This window comes from Pseudorca crassidens, chromosome 5 (genome assembly GCF_039906515.1).
Source record: "Pseudorca crassidens isolate mPseCra1 chromosome 5, mPseCra1.hap1, whole genome shotgun sequence".
Lineage (NCBI taxonomy): Eukaryota > Metazoa > Chordata > Mammalia > Artiodactyla > Delphinidae > Pseudorca > Pseudorca crassidens.
In genome coordinates, this window is record NC_090300.1 from 144,981,652 (window position 1) to 144,999,571 (window position 17,920).

The 17,920-nt window shown below is 49.6% G+C and overlaps 1 protein-coding gene and 2 long non-coding RNA genes across 5 annotated transcripts in view; 2 read left to right on the forward strand and 1 right to left on the reverse strand.

Moving 5' to 3' along the window:
- Window positions 1-244: 244 nt before the first annotated feature.
- LOC137224594 (uncharacterized) lies at window positions 245-2,369 on the reverse strand. Of its 2 annotated transcripts, none has more exons than XR_010943395.1 (2): window positions 2,201-2,369; window positions 245-1,084 (listed from the first exon to the last, which is right to left on the reverse strand). It is a non-coding gene; the product is annotated as an uncharacterized lncRNA (long non-coding RNA). The 2 variants fall into 2 exon arrangements; XR_010943396.1 differs by having other exon boundaries at window positions 245-1,128.
- A 3,996-nt stretch (window positions 2,370-6,365) lies between these two features.
- The window catches only part of BACE2 (beta-secretase 2), a 93,243-nt gene continuing 81,688 nt past the window's right edge, over window positions 6,366-17,920 (forward strand). For both annotated transcript variants that reach the window (XM_067739533.1, XM_067739534.1), the window contains exon 1: window positions 6,366-6,680. In XM_067739533.1, coding sequence (XP_067595634.1) covers window positions 6,381-6,680 — 300 coding nt within the window. In that variant the 5' untranslated portion in view covers window positions 6,366-6,380. The remainder of the gene's footprint in view (window positions 6,681-17,920) is intronic.
- On the forward strand, window positions 11,583-16,612 carry LOC137225476 (uncharacterized). The gene is made up of 3 exons (XR_010943859.1): window positions 11,583-11,867; window positions 14,059-14,185; window positions 15,108-16,612. It is a non-coding gene; the product is annotated as an uncharacterized lncRNA (long non-coding RNA).

Here is a 17,920-nt window from a genome sequence, read left to right on the forward strand (position 1 = left end):
TTGGGAGTTTGGGATTAGAAGATGCAAACTATTATGTATAGAATGGATAAACAACAAGGGCCTACTGTAGAGCACAGGGAACTATATTCAATATCCTGTGATAAACCATCATGGAAAAGAATATTTTTAAAACATGTATATATATGTATAACTGAATCACTTTGCTGTACAGCAGAAATTAACACAAGGTTGTAAATCAATTAAACGTCAATAAAATTTTAAAAAAATAAAGAAGGCAACGTGGTTTAGGAAAAAGAACATAGGCTTGGGCAGTTTATGGACCGGATTCATATCAGGTTGGCTAGTTACTGGCCGTGATCTCAGGCTGACCTTCGACCCTGCCTGGGCGCCCATCTCCACGGCCTGAGCACAGGATGCCCACCTCGGAGAATAAGTCAGAGGATGTGAGTTAGAGCTAAGAGCGTCCAGGATGTGGTGGGAGCTCATTGCTCCTGTCCCTCAGCATCCCCTCATAAACAGGGACATCCGCCACCCCTGCCTCCCACCGTTTGAGGATCAAGGTGAGATGTGATTTGTGGCTCAGCTCTGAAAGTGGACGGGCACCAGCCGCGGGCACACAGAAGCCATGATAACACAGATGTCTGTATACTGTGTGCTAATGTGAGCCTTATCATCCTTCTACCTTATGTTGTGCAGGTTTAACTTCTCAACATGAAACGCTAAACTCTCCTTTTCAGTGCCCGTTGCCATCATCCTCACGGACTCCTGCCGTGACCTCCAAATTGGTCTCGTCTCCAGGCTCACCGCCCTCAACTCTCCTCCACTCAGAAGCTGGAGTGGTGTCTCCAAAAAAGAAGTATATTTACAGTCTGTCTGTGGTCTCTGATGGAAGGGGCTGTCTGGTCTTATTGGTCCATGTGGCTCTGGCTGTAATGTGGCATCTGACACAGAGGGGCACTCAACGTGTGTCTTTTAAAGGAGCGATGTGGATCCGTGGACGCTGTTGGTAGGCTCTCCCCGGCAGGTGTTCCTCTGGAGGTCCTTCCCAGCTCGACCATCCTGTGATCTTCAGAAAATCCACATCAAAGGGGTGGCCCAAGCCCCGTGACGAAGAGCACAGGATCTGAAATCAGAACTCAGATTTTGAATCTGTGCCTCGGTTGTCATCTGTAAAATGGGAATAATAATGATGCCTGTGGATAGGGTTAGTTATTAGGATTATCTGTTTCACTGAGAACCCTGCCTGGTACTTTCCCCACCAACCCATATTATTTTGAAACAAACCTCATTTCATTCGTAAACACGGCAGTATATGCCCCCACTAGATGAGAACTCCACACACACACACACTCAGCGCCATTATTACATCTAAAGTGTTAATAATTCCACATCATCCAACTAGTGTTCAAATGTCTCTGTCTCATAAGTAACTTTTTCAATATGTTCAAATCGGGATCTAAATAAAGTCCCTAAATCGCAGTTGATTGATAAGGGTCTTGGGACCCTTGTGATCTAGAGCAGGGTTGGCAGACTTTGTCTATAAAGGGTTAGGCAGTACATATTTTAGGTTTTAAGGGCCATACAGTCTCTGTTGCAACTAATTCAGCAAATAGGTGTGGCTGTGTTTCAACAAAGCCTTATTTTTTTTTTTTTCAACAAAGCCTTATTAACCAAAACAGGCAGCAGGCCAGATCTGTCTCCCAGGATACGGTTTGCCAACCTGTGGTCTAGAGGCTTAATCAGATTCAGGTTTGATTTTTTGACCAGAACATTTCACAGGCAGCACGGTGGCCTTCCATCAGGAAGCACAGAATGCTGTGTGCTGTTATCAGCTGTGTGTGCTCAGTGCCCAGATCCATTAATTCTTTAGGGGCTGCAAAATGACAACAGTCTAATTCAATCATTCCTTCACTTATTAGCTGCAATACTTCTATAAAGAGGAATTTCCCTTCATCAGTTATTTGGTTCCACTGAGGCATGGTTTGTACAAGAAAGTCAAAATAATAAATGCTCGATTCTTTTCCTTTCTCTGCCAGTTTTTAAAAACAATGAATTGGGTTCCTCAGCATTCTTCAAAGATAAACAATGGACTTTTTAAAAGAACATTATGAACGAATAAGTTTCAACATAATTGAAGTGTTCTGAGCCATTGTAATTACTACTTTTAATGATGTTTCAATTGTTGCAGCTCTGCCCCAGCTCCTGATAGGACCTCAGGAATCTTTGATAACATCCTTACTTTCTGGTATGACAGAATGTCCCAGGGTCATCTTGTTGGGTTTCTGTTCCAAGCCTGGAGTCAGCCTTCTCCAAGGAGGCCTGGTATAGAGGGAAATGATATTTAGAAACCCTAATTCAGGCACTGGGGATGCTCACGTTTTCTAGGTCTTTTCAGTCAACACAGCAAGGAATCGTTTTTTTGAATTTGAAAGACCTCAGGGATGCATACTGAAATTTCAGGATTATGGGGGCACTGAGCCTCTTCCATCTGACGTTTTATCTCATTTCTTCCAGGCTCAGATTCCAGATCCTCCTGGAAGCTTTGAAAACTAGCAATTCTGGAGCTCTGCCTCAAGGCGCAGGCAGGATCCCCAGTGATCCTAGTGAAGAGTCAGGCTTGAAAATGCCAGGCGTGGATGAAGAGCCCAGTGTGCAATGCTGTCAAGGGGGTGGGTAGGGACAAGGATGGAGAACTGTCCACAGGGACACAGCCTGTCAATGTGTGGGCGCAGAGTGGGAGGTGAGGAGTGAGTGGGGGAGGGGAAGAAGTTGGGACGAGGGGTGCAGGCAGCATTTCCAGTGGGGGGCATCAGAAGCAGTAGCTGCAGAGAGGCAGGATCAGGACAGGTTTAAAAAGCGAGAGAAGAGGAGCCTTTAACTTCAACTTTCTTAAGTTGCTGAGAAGGAGCCTGGGGGCAGGTGGGACATGAAGCCGCAGGGGAATGAAGAGATAAATCCACAAGCTTCCTCTGGGCTGCAGGTGGCCTGGGTCCCCCTCCTGCTAAGTCTGGGGGGGCCGCCGCTAGGATAAAGGAAGGCGCCCCTCCATCTAGTCCGCAAACGTAAGGACCAGCTCTTATCTTGCCTTTTCCGCCCAGTTGTTGACACAGTGCCTGGTACAAAGGAATCTTTATATATTGAGAAGGACTTAAGATGCAAACATAGAAACCATAGAAAGCTAGTGCAAAACAACTGTTCTCAAAGTGTGGTCTGACCCTTCAGGGGGTCCTTTAGCTCAAAACTCTTTTTATTTCCTTGTTCACGCTCATTCTCTCCTGCCTGTTGGTAGAATTTTCTAGAGACTTCGTAATAGACTGAATGTACCATAGAAGCAGATATGAGAATCCAGCTGCCTCCTATTAAGGCAGAGAGGAATTTGCAAAAATGCAAAATAATGTCACTTCGAACTTTTCTCAGAAGTTAGTTTTCATTAAAATGTTATCGATCTTGTGGTGTGATGGGTTTGTTATTATGATTTTTACATGAATGACTACATACTGTTAAAATGTCTCAGTTCTAGTTCCTCATTTGCTGACTATTGGTAGATATGATCCACATAAACAAAGGCTCTTTGGGGTCCTCAATTTTTAAGAGTGTAAAGGGGGCCTGAGACCAAAAAGTCTGAGAACTGCTGGTATAAAAGGAACTCAGAGCTAGTCCTAAGAGCCAGGGAACATCAACATACGCATCAATGACAAACTTTCTGGCCAAGTGCACCTCGTATTCCTGGAAGGAATCCCTGGTGAGCTCCTTGGGCTGGGAGGTGAGACCCTTCCTCACCTCCTGCTGTCCAGGGACACGATGATGGTGTTTGCTCTTTGCAAGGAGGGAGGGCCCATCCCACTGTAGGGCTTTGGTTTTCCTGAATGGACCAAGGAAGTGTATGGCTGAAAATGGAGGTGCTCAGGCTGGAGGGAGGGAGGGGGAGAAGGGGAGGCTATGGGTGAGGTGAGGGAGCATGGGCCAGTCTGGAGAGGATGCGGGGCTGCTATCAAGGAGTGAGGGGGTCACCTCCTCCCTCCCCACTGCATGGGTCACCAGCACCATGGAAAGTGGCTTCTTTCTTGGAGGAGCCCTTCAAGGATGCTGTAAAGGAAACCCGAAGCCAGCCAACGGGAAGACTGCCACACACGATTTCAGTTAAAACACCTGGGAGGTAAAAGGATTGTTCCCCAAATCCAGCCAACACCATAGTTCTGAGTAGGGACCAAGAACTCTAAGACCATTCATAAAACAGAGACCACAAAGGGTACGGTCATCAGATGCTGTCCCTTCTGCCTGCATCATTTTCTGACGCGGCAGCTCTGCCCTCCATTAAAACTGCACAAGTTTCTCTGTGACTATACCTACTGCACTTGTTTACTCACAAACCTAAACTAGCCCCCTTAAAATGAAAAGCTCATGGATACTCATACTAGATGGAGTCTGGAGTGTCCTGAAGGACCAACCTTAATTAGACTGGATTTTAAAAAACTTCTCTTGTGCTGTTTAATTACTAGAGCAAACGTCTCTAATGTTGCAACTTCTATGTCATGTAGCCCATATGTCAGTGTCCTTAATAAATTTCACGGGCTTTTTACAAGGTTACAGTCTTCTGAGAACTGTCTGGATGTCTTTGGAAACCCCTCAAGACTGGACATTGAAGAGTATAAATAACCATTTTTGAAAAAAATTACACTTCTTCTACAACCTTGAATTTGAAATGTGAATATATGAATGTAGTAGTTCTGGGATAACTATGCAGATTTATGGGGAATATCAACTTAGGTTATACCACGGGACCCAACCAGGCCTTTCTCTGTGTGGCTGGGGATTCGTTATAGTTGGGATATAGTTTGGGGAAATGTGATTTATAGTTAAAGCCATCTGAAAATCAATACAGCTGAAGATCTCTGACATAAGGGTCCCTTGCAGAGCTAGACCTGATTCTAAAATTGAGAAGACAGCAATAAAAATCAAATCTTGAGTAGAAGTAACTGGAAGCTACAGGGAGGAGGGAAGCTTTCCTCCAACCTCCCCGCTGTTTGAAGATGGGCTTGTTTTTTTTTAAAACAGCCAACGCAATTCAGCTGGAGGAGGTAGAGTTTTCTACTTCTTGTTTCCGTAGAAATCGATGGACTTTAGCTTATGGAATTGTCTCCCCTGCGTTTCGTATCTAAAATAAAATAAAAACCCTTGTGGCTCGCATTACTGAACGCATTTCTGGGTCTCGGTGTCTGTGGCTAAACAAGTATTAATTAGATAATCCGCGGAGAGCCCGGGGGGAGCGGGAAGCGGTGGGGGGGGGGGGTGCGGGGAATGGAGGCAGAGCTGTAAATTCAATGGCCCTGATTTTGGATGATGACTGTAACTTGCTGGGTGGACTGAGGGAATCCTGGGGCAGGTGAAGGAGCAGCTACTGGCAGCATCGCATCTGCATTACGGTCGAGCAGTGGGCGGAGAAGCCCAGGCTCAAAGCCAGCTGCGGACGCCACCTCCCCGGCTCAAACGGTGGGCGCAAAGGAAGAACCGAGGCTGGTGCAGCTACAGCAGCCAAGCCCCCTACCTCCCCCAGATTTCTAGAGAGAAGTCTCCAAAGCTCTCGCGTCCTCCCCGGGTTCCCGCAACCCTTGCCTCTCCCAGCCTCCACTCAGACCTCTTCAAAATCACTCAGGGGCCCCCAAAGTGGGGACGGGGGATAGGCAGGAACGGGGCTGGAGGGGGTGGGCACAGAAGAGGCCCCGAGAAGCAGCAGGACCCCAGGGGGCGGGCGGCTGCAGGGCTGCAGGGACGTACTTGGCGAGGGGAGGCGCAGACTCTTTCACTCCTAGAGATGCTCGCGGCTTTTCTGCGTTTCCCTACGCTTCCCTCTGACCCCCACGTCACCCCTGGAAGTCCCCGCCACTAGGGGGCCAGGGAACACCGGCGGGGCAGCCGGGCGCGCGCGGCCAGGGAGCCAGTTGAGGCCCTCGCTGCCCCTTTAAGGGTTCCCGAAACTTTCCCCCCTGGTATCCGATGAGTCTCGTCACATCCGTTGGCCGTGGCAGCCGGGGCGCGTTCCGAGGAAACTGGGGACTCGAGTTTCCCGGAGAAGAGGCGCGGCCCAAGACAAGCGAGGGTGAACAGGGCAGGCCTGGGTGGACCCGGGCGTACCACGCGCCTCGCTTTGACCTTGGCCGGGGAGGGGGGAGGGGCCCGGTCCTTGCGGGGCAGCCGCTGCCCGCCAGAGGGGGCAGCGGCGACCAACTTGCTTAACTTGGCGCGGGCTGGAGCGGCTCCGGCGCCTCCTCCCCGGTCCTCCTCCCGTCCCCCGCCGCCGCCGCCGGCCCCGCTGCGCGCCCAGCCCTGCCCCGCAGCCCAGCGCGCCGCAGAGTCGCTGAGCCGCTGTCGCCGGACGGGACGGGCCCGGCCAGGCGCGCCCCCCGAGCCCCGCCGCGGGCATGGGCGCGCTGGCCCGGGCGCTGCTGCTGCCGCTGCTGGCCCAGTGGCTGCTGCGCGCGGCCCCGGCGCCGGCCCCCGCGCCCTTCACGCTGCCTCTCCGGGTGGCATCGGCCAGCAGCCGCGGGGCGGCGCCCACCCCTGGGCCCGGACCCCCCGCCGAGCCCCGCGCGGACGGCCTGGCGCTCGCCCTGGAGCCCGCCGGGGGTGCAGCCAACTTCTTGGCCATGGTGGATAACCTGCAGGGGGACTCTGGCCGCGGCTACTACCTGGAGATGCTGATCGGGACGCCCCCGCAGAAGGTAGGTCGGTGCGCGCTCGCCAGCCCGCTCGGACCGGGCGCCCTGCAGCCGGGGGGCTCTTGGGGGCGCCCAGCTGTGCCTCCACGCAGCTTAGCGTCGCCCCCAAAACAGCAGCTGTCCCCGGAGAGCAGATCTTGGGGACGCAGAGGGGCTCCGGACCGGGAGCCGGGGCGCGCGCACTCGGGACTCGGAGCGGTGGCAGTCCTGCCCCGGGCGCAGCCGGAGGTGTGTGCAAGCGCTTCAGAACTTGTTAAGCTCTCCGTCTCCATGTGGCTGCGAGGCGAGAGACCTGTAACTTCCCTCTAATGGGATTGCCTTCTGGCGAGCGACACGTCTTTTCAGCGAGGAGACCTTGCGGTGGGCCCAGGGAGCGATGCTGCTGTTACCGGGGGAATCACTTAGCGTTAATATTCCCGCCCCCTACCCCCGCGCTGTCTCATCGCTAAGGAGGCTCGTGGACGGCCTCCAAAGGCGCAGTACCCTTTCAAAGGGATTCTTGCTTTATCTCAGCTCAGAGCAACCCTGCCCAAGGAGACTCGCTCGCTGGCTGCTCGCGGAGGGAGCAGCGTTTCCCCGGCTCCACTTTCCTCTCTCGGGGTTGGCTGGTCAGCTTCCTCTGGGCTGGCCCTGCTGCTTAGCCCCTCTGCGCCGATCAAAGAGTCTACACACGTGTGGGGAACGTGTTAAATGCAGTAAAGGGACTGGGAAAAAAAAATGCGCTGAGCCAGGCTTCCGGGTACCAAGAGGTCTCCCAGTGACAAAATAGAAATAAAATCAAACAGCGATCTTATCCTCATTTTCAATTATTAGCACTTTTTGTAGCAAGAAACAAATGTGCCCAGGCCCGGTCATCTTAAGAAAAACAAAATCCCAGGAGTTGGTTTGGCCCCCTCCTCCTTCCTTCGAAACTACCTAATCTGTGAGTTGAAGTCAAGTTTTTCTTATCCATTGAATACGGTGTCTGAAGATACTTCATTTTTAACATTGTCATTTGGGTTTTAATTCAGCCATGATTCCCCCATAAATAGCACATACTCATGACTTTGGTGTAATTCTAATTAAATTATTCAAGACTTTCTTAAGAGGAAAGACATGCCATGCTAATCTCTTTAAAAAAAGAAACTCTACTGAATAACTTCTATACTTGTTTAATTAGTTTAAAAAAGAAAAGCCTTCAAAAATGTATTTCGGCTCAAAACTTTGATTCTAGTTGCCTTTCATCTAAGCGCTGTCTTTGGCATCTCCTCGGGTGGATGGTGGCTGGAGAGCAGGGGGAGGGCGGGGGTGTGTGTGGAGAGTCAGCTGAGGAAGCTTAACTTGACAAGAGGTTGGAGCTGATAAAAGCCACCACGTGAGAACACGCGCTGGTGTGAGAACCTGGTACATTTCACTTTTCCCAAGATTTCATGAGATAGTGTGAACCTCTTTTTGTGGCCCAAGGATAATCTTTTGGAACAGGCCTTAAATCAGTCACCACTTGGGAAATGTGTGCCTTGATGTTTTAAGTGGAAGGGAATTCTCTCAACTAAAGTAAAGTAAATTTGGGCAGTTTGGGTCCTGACGCCTGTCTTCCTCCAGAGAGGAGGGGAAGGGAAAAAGGCATCTAGAAGAATGAGAAAATATTTCTCTTGGGCTTGCAAAAAAACAAACAAAACAACTTTTCTAAATAATAGTTTGTCGTTATTAATTAATCCAATGACCTTTACTCTAAAATAATGAAGTTTAATGAATTAACAAGAATGTATTGAGTATCTTATGCTGATATCTTTACCTTGGCCAAGGAAATAGCTCATTCAAGGTTAGTTCTCAGTTACACATTCGCATGTTTCCGGGGAGGGCTGTTTTAAACAATCCGGATTTAATTTTTACACTTGATGGGAAGTGAAATATTCTGTGCCTCCTTCTTGGCCTGATTTAGTAATAAGCTGCTTTATAGAAGAATTCACGTGTGCGCTTTCCAGATGCCTACTGTAAACTCTTAGGTGTTAATGACGACTGCATCGGGATTCATTTCTTGCCTACCTCCCCCTGAAACATCTCCGACCACCAGTCAGGTATTTGCAGCAGGCAAGAGGGGGCAGCCATGGGGGGACTTTTGAACTTGAAGGAAGTTTTTTCCTGCTCTGTTCATCGCCGAGAGTCACGCATATGTTCTCTGCTAACTCTCTGAAGCCTAAAAGAAAACTTGCTTAGGTGGCGAGAAAAATGGAATTGTACATTCAAGCAGTAAATAATCAAGAATTTTTTGAAAATTAAATAATAGTCATAGCTAGTGTGGAGGGCTCCCCTCGTGGCTAGCACTGTGCCGTGTGCCTAATGTGCCACTGTAGGAAATCCTCACAACAGCTCCAAGTTCTTACCCTGATACAGGGGATGGGACAGCTGAGACTTGGAGAGGTTGAATGACTTTCCCAGGGCAACGGGACAAGGAAAAAGGAAAGCACCAGAAGTTGAACCTAGGCAGCTGGACTCCAGAACCTAAGTTCTCAATGACCTGGCAGATACCTGGTCCCTTCCCTTCCTCCCTTCTGACTTCTTTTCTTTGGTTTTTGGCCTCCTGTCACCCTTTTCAGCCAGAGATCCCTGAACCGTACACCCCAAGGTATTAGGAACTTAACACGTGACACAAACTGGACTCTCCCAGTCCCTGCCATTCCCTCCATCGAGTCCCCTTCCTTGCAGGCAAAGCTCAAGGCTCAGCTTCGTGAATAATTGGATCCAGGTGTGCATAGGAGCCACCATGTGGGAAGATTCAACAGGAACCAGAGCCCCACCATCCCTGCTCTCCCATGGGAAAGGCAACTGTTGGAAATGTGCTCATTCCCTGAATGCTTTAATCAAGAACAGGGGTCCCTCATTCTGCCTGACACCCTTCAAGACATCGCAGTCATGCGCCCGGAGGGCCGTGTGTGAGCAGCCTCACGTTGGCATGGAGATGAGCGCCGAGGCTCTGACACCATTCTGTGACTTCTCTCTAATAGTGGAGAACCAACAGCTGCTTGAACCATGTAATTTGGTCTTATTAATAATAATAATGGTGTTCTAAAGTGATTATAATTACAGCAGTTTCCATTATTTTTTTTTTAAAAAAGACTTCCACGCTAACACAATAAATCCAACTGAAGAAGCTGAAGGTCTGAGGCTATATACCTGGTAATGGCTTCAAAAAGTCTTTTGGGGTTTCTGTTGAAAGATTTTCTGTCATCTCCACTAATAGAGATAAAACAGCAAAATGCGTCTCGGATTTAAACATTGGAATGTATGTGAAGAGCTAACGAATTATTTGGGGGACTCACATTTTAATCATGGCACGTGGGCTTACTTGCTTCTTAGTACACAGTCATCTGGAAGATTTTGGATTGAAGATATGTATCTGTCGTATACAATTTAAAAGTTTGTCCTTTTCAGAATAAGCCACCCAGTGTCCTCAAATTACATGAAGCTCACTGCAGGGGAGGCTGAAAAAGGGTCAGCAAGAAGAAATTTGATGGAAAAAATTGAGACGGTAAACGACTAAGGACAATGAAGAAAGAATGGACCACTGGGATGGAAAGAGCCAGAAAGTCAAAGCTCGGTTCCCACCAGCTCCTTTCGGGGGGAAAGATGCCCTTCCTGAGCTTTGGAGCAATAATTCAACACCAAAGGCTTTATTATGGAGGACTGTGAAAGGCCAGGCCAAGGAATCCGCTCCAAACAACTTGGAGAGACAGAGTCTGAGAAGTGGTTAACAACTGTGTATTAATAGCTAACCTTGATTTCAGGCTTATTGGGTTCTGGACACCATGCTAAGCGTCTTGCCTGGATCACTTCATTTTCTCTTCACAACAGCATGTACCTGCTGAAGTACGTACGGTTATTTGACTTGGTTTTCAGATGGGGAAACTGAGGCTCAGAGAGGCCAAGTCATTTGGCCCAAGTCACACGGATGAGTGCCTGAGCGGGCTTATCCGTCAGGCCTGCCCCAGTCCACAGTCTAAGCACTTCACCGCTCTGCACGCTGCTGTTTGAGTTGCAGTGACTTTCTTTCTTAAAGAACCATCTTTATTTATCTGTGAATGACTTGGAGGTAGTGGGAAGCGTCCTGGACCCACTGCAGGGGCCCAGATCCTAGTGGCATTACATACTTGACGAGGGGCAGGTGGCAAGCTCCCCGTGCTTCCTTTTCCCCATTGGTTGAAGATCTTTTAAGTTCTTCTTAGTTCCCTGCAGCTGCTGTAATAAATGACCACAAACTAGGTGACTTAAAACAATAGAAACATACTCTCTCAGAGTTCTGGAGGCCAGGAGTCCAAAGTCAAGGTGTCTGTGTGGCTGCGCTCCCTCCGAAGGCTCTGAGGGAGGATCCTTCCTGCTGCTTCCAGATTCTCGTGGCTGCAGGCAGTCCTTGGTGTTCCCTGGCTCGTAGCTGCATCCCTCCCATCTCTTCCTCTGTCTTCCTGTAACATTCTCCCCCCAACCTCATGTTTCTATGTCCAAATTTGCCGCCTGTTATGAGGACACCAGCCTTTCGATGAGGGCCGTCGTGATCCATTCTGACCTCGTCGTGGCTTGATACATCTATCAAGACGGGAACTGGGGTTTAGGGCCTCAGCATTCCTTTTTTTTGGCGGGGTTCGGGGGACACAATTAACCCATAACAAGTTCATTCTAAGTTTATCATTCTGTGGATTTTTTTTCTTTCATTCTACCCCATCTTTTAATTGCTGATAATTTTAATTTGGAATTCAAGTATAATTTTCATCAAAGGCAGCAGCACATGGTGGTTTTGGTGTTGTGTCGACACAGAGTCTGTGACAAGATATTGTGCTGGGAACGGGGGAGGGGGGCGGGGAGGGGAGGGGAGGGGAGGGTTTGGGTTATTTTCTGTATTTTGGTATCAGTCTCCTCACTAGAGAGTAATCGCTTAAATTTTTTAAATGTCTTTTGTCGTGTTGCATTAATTCTAGAATTGCTGTAATTATTGCATAACCTGGGAAAAGCCCACTTAGACAAGCTCAGATCACTGGTATTTAAATACGGATGACTCACAAATACTCATGTTGAAAGCTGTGTTTCATGTTTTAAAGACTTTGTAAGGCATCTGTCACCCCTTTTCAATGGAATCTGTTTGATATGAAATCCACTCCTTTTCCCCTCAAGCATCTCCAGCGTTTTCTAGACTCTTCTGCCTGACTTCCTTTGTTGTCGGTAGGTGGCTTGACCTCCTCTGGGCTTCCTGTTTCCTCCTAGAATGATCGCTGACCCCGTTCTAACTAAAACCAAAAGGGAAAGGTCGAGGTGAGCCATGGCGAGAGGGATTTCTCCTCCACGGTGGGCTGGGTCAGGCCTGAGGAGAGGAACTCAGAGGCGGCATTTCCCTTCCTCGGGGTGTGGGACAGCACGCCGTGGGTTTATTTTATATTCCAGACACTGAATGGAACAGGTCAAGCCTGGATTCAGGGTCCACCTGGGCTGAGGATGGGGTTGGTGGCTGCGGACTCTCGCCCCAGCCCCAGGCAGAGGGCAGCAGGGGTGGGCGTTGGGTCCCGTCTGATGCTGAGAAAGGCGCTTCTCCCTGGAGCCTAAGAGCCTTCTTTTAGGACTAACAATGGGCTTTCTGCTTACACTTGGCTCCCCTGCCATCTGTCACAGGTTCCTCCTTTGCACTCACTCTGTTCTCCTTGCCCAGCCCGGGCTGAATGTTGACAGTGGACCTCATTGTTTGTTAGTGACAACGGATACCACCTGGAAAACAGAACCCACCTGTGAGGCAGGTGGACGGCCCACCTCGGCTTCTGTGCCTCGTGCATGGATACTGAGGGGCATGGTGTGAGTTAAGGTGTGTGTCCCATATTCTGGGCCAGTTTCCCGGGCTGTGGAGAATGTGTGTGTGATGCCTGGTTGGACTGGCTGTCATGTGGCCCCCCTTCATCCTCTCCTGGACTATTTGCTTTTTTTGCCTATCGCTACTCAATCAAAAAGTCGCTTTTTTGCTCTTGGAATTCTCAAAGAGGTGAAGAGACTCTTGGAGAGCCGACGTCACCACAGGAAGGAAACAAAACGCGTAGGTTTGTTTCTGAGTGAATGCTTGCTACCCCGCACAGGTCTCAGGTTGGGCGTTTCCTAGTTTTATTATATGGCGCATCATATTCCAGTACCTAGAAACACAGAGTCTCAGCCCTGCCATTTTAGAAAGATGAAGAGGACTGTCTGCGGGGTAAAGGGTGATGTCCTGGGCCGGCTTCATCGTGCCCATGAGCCATAAAGGGCGGTGGAAAACCTCTCCCTCCATTTCCCACTAGACTGAGGACACGGGAGGAGGGTTTACACCCGGCCCTCCTAAGGAGCCTGCGCACCTCCAGCCCTCCCCAGCCCCCTGCTGGATACATGCACTTCTTGGCAGTGGGCTGAGAACGACTTCAGCTTGTCTGCCCTGCAACCCCCCTGCCAGAAACCCAAGAGGACCACCCACAAGGCAGCCCCCTCAGAAGGGGGCACTGTGGGGAAAAAGGGTGGAAAGCGCGAATCAAAAAGGTTTCCAGGTAGCCTAGGGAGGGCGGGATAATCAGGTCTGACCCCCTTTCAGGGCAGGATACGTTGCCAGAAGGGAAGCTGCTGCTTGGTGAAGGTGGGTGTGGACTCCAAGCCCCACACATCGGGCTGCCTCCTGGGGAAATTCATTAGCTTTTCCCAATCAGACAGGCCACCAAGGAGCAGGCAGGTCGGCACGTTTGTCACAGCCTTTGGGAATTAGGCGTTTCTGCTGCTCATCCCAGATGGGCTGCTTGCCAGATATTGCTGTGGGTGAGCAAGTTCTTCAGCCTTTCGGGGCCTCAGTTTCCTCGTCTGTAAACAGGGGATTTCACCGGGTAACCTGAGACGCTTCCTAGAAGCTCTGACACTCAGTGATTATAATCCGTTTTGTTGGGGAGAGCTTCCGATAGCCCTAATTTTCAGCAGCTGCATGCAGGTGCGTCCCCTGGGGGTCTGTTAAGATGCAGAATCTGGTTCAGGCCCTGGGGAGCTGGGGGAGGCTGGGTGCTGCAGCCTCCAAGGGCAGAACTGGAGTCCTTGCTCCGCCAACCAGGGGGCTGCAGGGAGGACTAAGCACGCCTTGTAGGGTTGGTTACAAATACAGATTCCCAAGACCCAGGCCAGACTGACAGGGCGAGAGAGCCTGCACCGGGGCCTGAGAATCTGCATTTTATCACGTCTCTCAACTCCGTCCGCCACTTAAGCAACAAGCCTGGCCCCATCCCTTGGACACTATTTGGAGGGGAGGCCACGAAGAAGCCAGAGTCTCCTCTGCTGGGTGGTTTCGGTAGCAGAACGGAATCGGTAGGTTCTTTCATCTTCCTAAAGGCTGTTGTCTGATTAAGTGTTAACTCTGCCCATTTAGGAGATCTCTACCTGTAGCAGACTGGGTTCTGGAAGCTTCCTTGCACTTGGCAGGTTGGAAAGGTGGAGTGCGCATTCTCCAGAGCAGGAGCTCTAGGGCCGTGCTGTTCAAAGTCTCTGTGCTGACTGTATCCTTTTTAAATTTCCAGTCTGTCCCGATCAGTCCGTTGTAAATCAATGAAAATGAATTACTTGGAAAAGGAAAGTTTAAAAGACATACACGTACAAGAGCCGTATTTTAAATGATTAGATTCAGCGGACATCCCGTGTTCTGCGCTGGAAAGTTTGCTTGCGCTCAGAGTTTCCAGGGCTTCCTCCCCCATCCTGTGGTTACCTTATTGCTGACACGTAACCATTTGTTTGTGGATGGGTGCTACCAGCAGGGCATTCATGGACTACAGGTTAGAAGTTGTTACAGATGGTTCCACTTACGTTTGTTTTGCCACTTCCCGTCTTTAGCGGGACAGTGGTCATTTTCACTAAAGCAAAAAGGAAATGTGAGTGTTGGGTTCTCGGGTTTTAGCCCTCTCAAGAGGGGGTGGGTATAGAGCTTTATCCTAGGGGTAGCAAGTAAGTCTAACTCAGTGGTTCCCGATCCAGGGAAATCGTGTTCTCCAGGTTACATTGGGCTCTCTCTGGAGACGTTCTTGGTGTCACAGTTTGGGTGGTACCACTGGCATCTGGTGGCTGGAGGCCAGAGATGCTGCTTGACATCCTACAATGCACAGGACAGAGAGCCCCTCACCCAACAGAAGATTACCTGTTCCCAAATGTCAGCAGTACCAGGGATCTGAAATCCTGCCCAGAGCAGGGAGGGAGGCTGTCCGTCAGAAGCATCTGTGTGGGCACCTGTGGGGAGTGGCAGCAGGCTCACACCTGTGGGTCTCCAGATCTTTGCAATCCTGTCTTGTTCCAGTGCCGTGGTTCTCCTTGCCAGATGCAGTAAGGCACTTCTAACTCGAGTGATTGTGGATTAAGGAGGTGAAAGAATTTTGAACTAGACTCAAAGGATGAGCATGCTTTATTCCTTCATTCTGTGTATTTATTAAGCACCTGCTGTATGCCAGGCCCTATCCTAAGCCCAGGGATGCAACAGTCAACTAGACGAAGATGACCTTTGCTTTTCTAGAACCTGCGTGCTTGTTGGGAAGACAGATTGTAAAGCAAGTAAACAGAATTTTTGATGGGCACCGAGAGACCGTACAGCCTGGTGATGGGCGTGGGTAAAGACCCCTTTAGAAAGGGGGACCCGTGTTCCAGGATGAAGCTGGGCAGCAAAGCCTGTACCAGGAGGGCAGACAGCACCAGCACAGTGGGCCACGGGGAGCCGCTCCGACATGCCCGGCCTTTGGAGCAGTTCCTTATTCATCTGCTTTAAAATTGTGCTTTGAGGTTCGATGTTATTAGAACCAAGGCCTTGCAAAGTATGAAAACATTATGCCACATGCTTCTAGGTCACGTGTGTGCAGGGTGTGAGGAGTTGGGGGAGGGGAGTTAAGTATGGTTGTCAGGGAGAGTTTCTGAATAAGGAAGGAAAGTTAAACTCAGGGTGCCAGGGGTGGTGGGGTGCAGGAGACCACTTAGACTTGGGTCTTGGTTTGGGTTTCCCCAGAAACAGACTGAGATGAGCATGTGAGTTGGACAGTTCACTTGGAAGGGGATGGGGCAGTGAGGGGAGGGGAAGTTTGGGTGAGGAAAAGGTTGCAGGCATGGGCAGCGGGCTCAGTCCCCTGGGATCTCTGAGAGGGAATGTCACCTAGACTCAGCTGTCCCAGCTGAAGGGCAAAGGAGCTGGACAGTTATCATCCACTCCGGTTGGTCCTGGGTGAGGGCTAACGGGGCAGGTTTGTGGTCCTGCAGCTGCTGGCGAGAGAAGCCGGCAGGCAGCGTCCCAGGAGACTTTAGGGTCAGGGGCACAGAATTATCGGCATCAGCACAATGTACGGCGGCCACGGCATCCCTCCTGCCTGGAGCCATGGCTGGCCCAGGCTGGGCTAATATTTGAGGAATAAAAGAATGATTACTCTCTACCGCTGAATGTATTTGAGAGCATCGTTTGGGCCCACGAGTCACAAAGCGGTTTTAAAGCTCTGCTTTAAAATCCTAACTTCCTGGAGTGTTCTAGAATCTAACTCACGAAAGCCTCTGTGAGTCAGTCCGGAGCGAGCCTCTCATTGCTGCGTGTACTTTGAACTTCTTTCTGGAAAAGGAGGATGTGATGTGTAAGCACTGGGAGAACATGGTTGGGGGGCAGAGAGAGATTTCGTTTGAGGTTAAAAACAACCACAAAACCTCCTTTGAAAATCGAATGCTGTGAACATAAGGATTTTCAAAACCTTTTGAGTGGCTGGCGCCTTGTGATGTAGAAGAGCAGGGATGCAGAGGACACAAAACTGCCAAGTTCCTGATCCGGGGACACTGACGTGTCATCTAATCCGTAACCACGTTCACCCAAGCGTCGCTCCCATGTGTGTGTAAGAATTCACTACCTAATAGTTTGCTTAGCGTCTCCAGCACATCGATTCTTCAGTAGACACAAATTTCAAAAATATGTAAGAGATTTTTTGTTGTCCTTTGATCAGGAAGCGTGTGTACGTTTTCGCTCATTTACCCTGTAGGATGTGGGTGACTTCCGTTTCCCCACCTCCCTGGTTGCTTCACCCAAATAGGAGATGCTGCAGTGCCCGTTCGGGCTGGGCTGGCGGTCGGGGCGGAGTCCTCACCTTCCTCTCCACGTCTGAGCAGGTACTTCACTTGCCTGCTCATCTCTGTGTCTTCGAACGCACGCCTTGTTGTCCTGGGTTTATGAACCGTGAGGCTGGCCGGAGAACTGAGAAATCCCAGTATTTTGTGTTCAGACTTCTGGGGAGGCAGGGACCTGCTGAAACTCAAATCCGAGCTCATGCCCCAGCCGAGCTTCACCAGAGCTCTGTGGGGGGATCCTGGGGGTCAGCACAGCCAGTGGTCACTGGGACCCTCTTCCCGTTTCCTGCTGGTCCTTCAGTCAGCACCACCTCCGATCCCCACCCAAGGGGGAGTGGAGACACAGGAGCCGGGCAGTCCCGGCTCCTCTGGCCAACAGCACCTTGATGTATCCCTCAGAGACGTTTTTCTTTATTATTGAAGTATAGTTGATTTACAATACTGAATTAGTTTCAGATGTACAGCATAGTGATTCAGTATTTTTATAGATTACATTCCGTTAAAAGTTACTACAAGAGAATGGCTATAATTCCCGGTGCTGTACAATATATCCTGTTGCTTATCTATTTTGTTCATAGTAGTTTGTATCTCTTAATCCCCTAGCCCGATCTTGCCCCTCCCCCTTTCCTCTCTCCAACTGTATATACACTTACTACATCTTCTTTATCCATTACTATTGATGGACAGTTGGCTTGCTTCCATATCTTGGCTATTGTAAATAGGGCTGCTATGAACATTGGGGTGCATGTGTTTTCTTATTCTTTGGCTATATACTCAGGAGTGGAATGGCTGGATCATATGACAATTCTATTTTTAGTTTTCTGCGGAACCTCCATACTGTTTTCCATAGTGACTTCACCAATTTACATTTCCACCAACAGTGCAGGAGGGTTTCCTTTTCTCCTCATCCTCACCGGTGTTTGTTATTTGTAGACTTTTTGATAATGGCTATTCTAGCAGGTATGAGTTGATATCTCATTGTGGTTTTGATTTGTGTTCCTCTGATGATTAATGATGTTGAGCATCTTTTCATGTGCCTATTGGCCATCTACATCACTTCTATGGAAAAATTTCTATTCAAGTCTTCTTCCAATTTTTTGGTTGGGTTGGTTTTTTTCATATTGTGTTGTATGAGCTGTTTATATATTTTGGATATTATC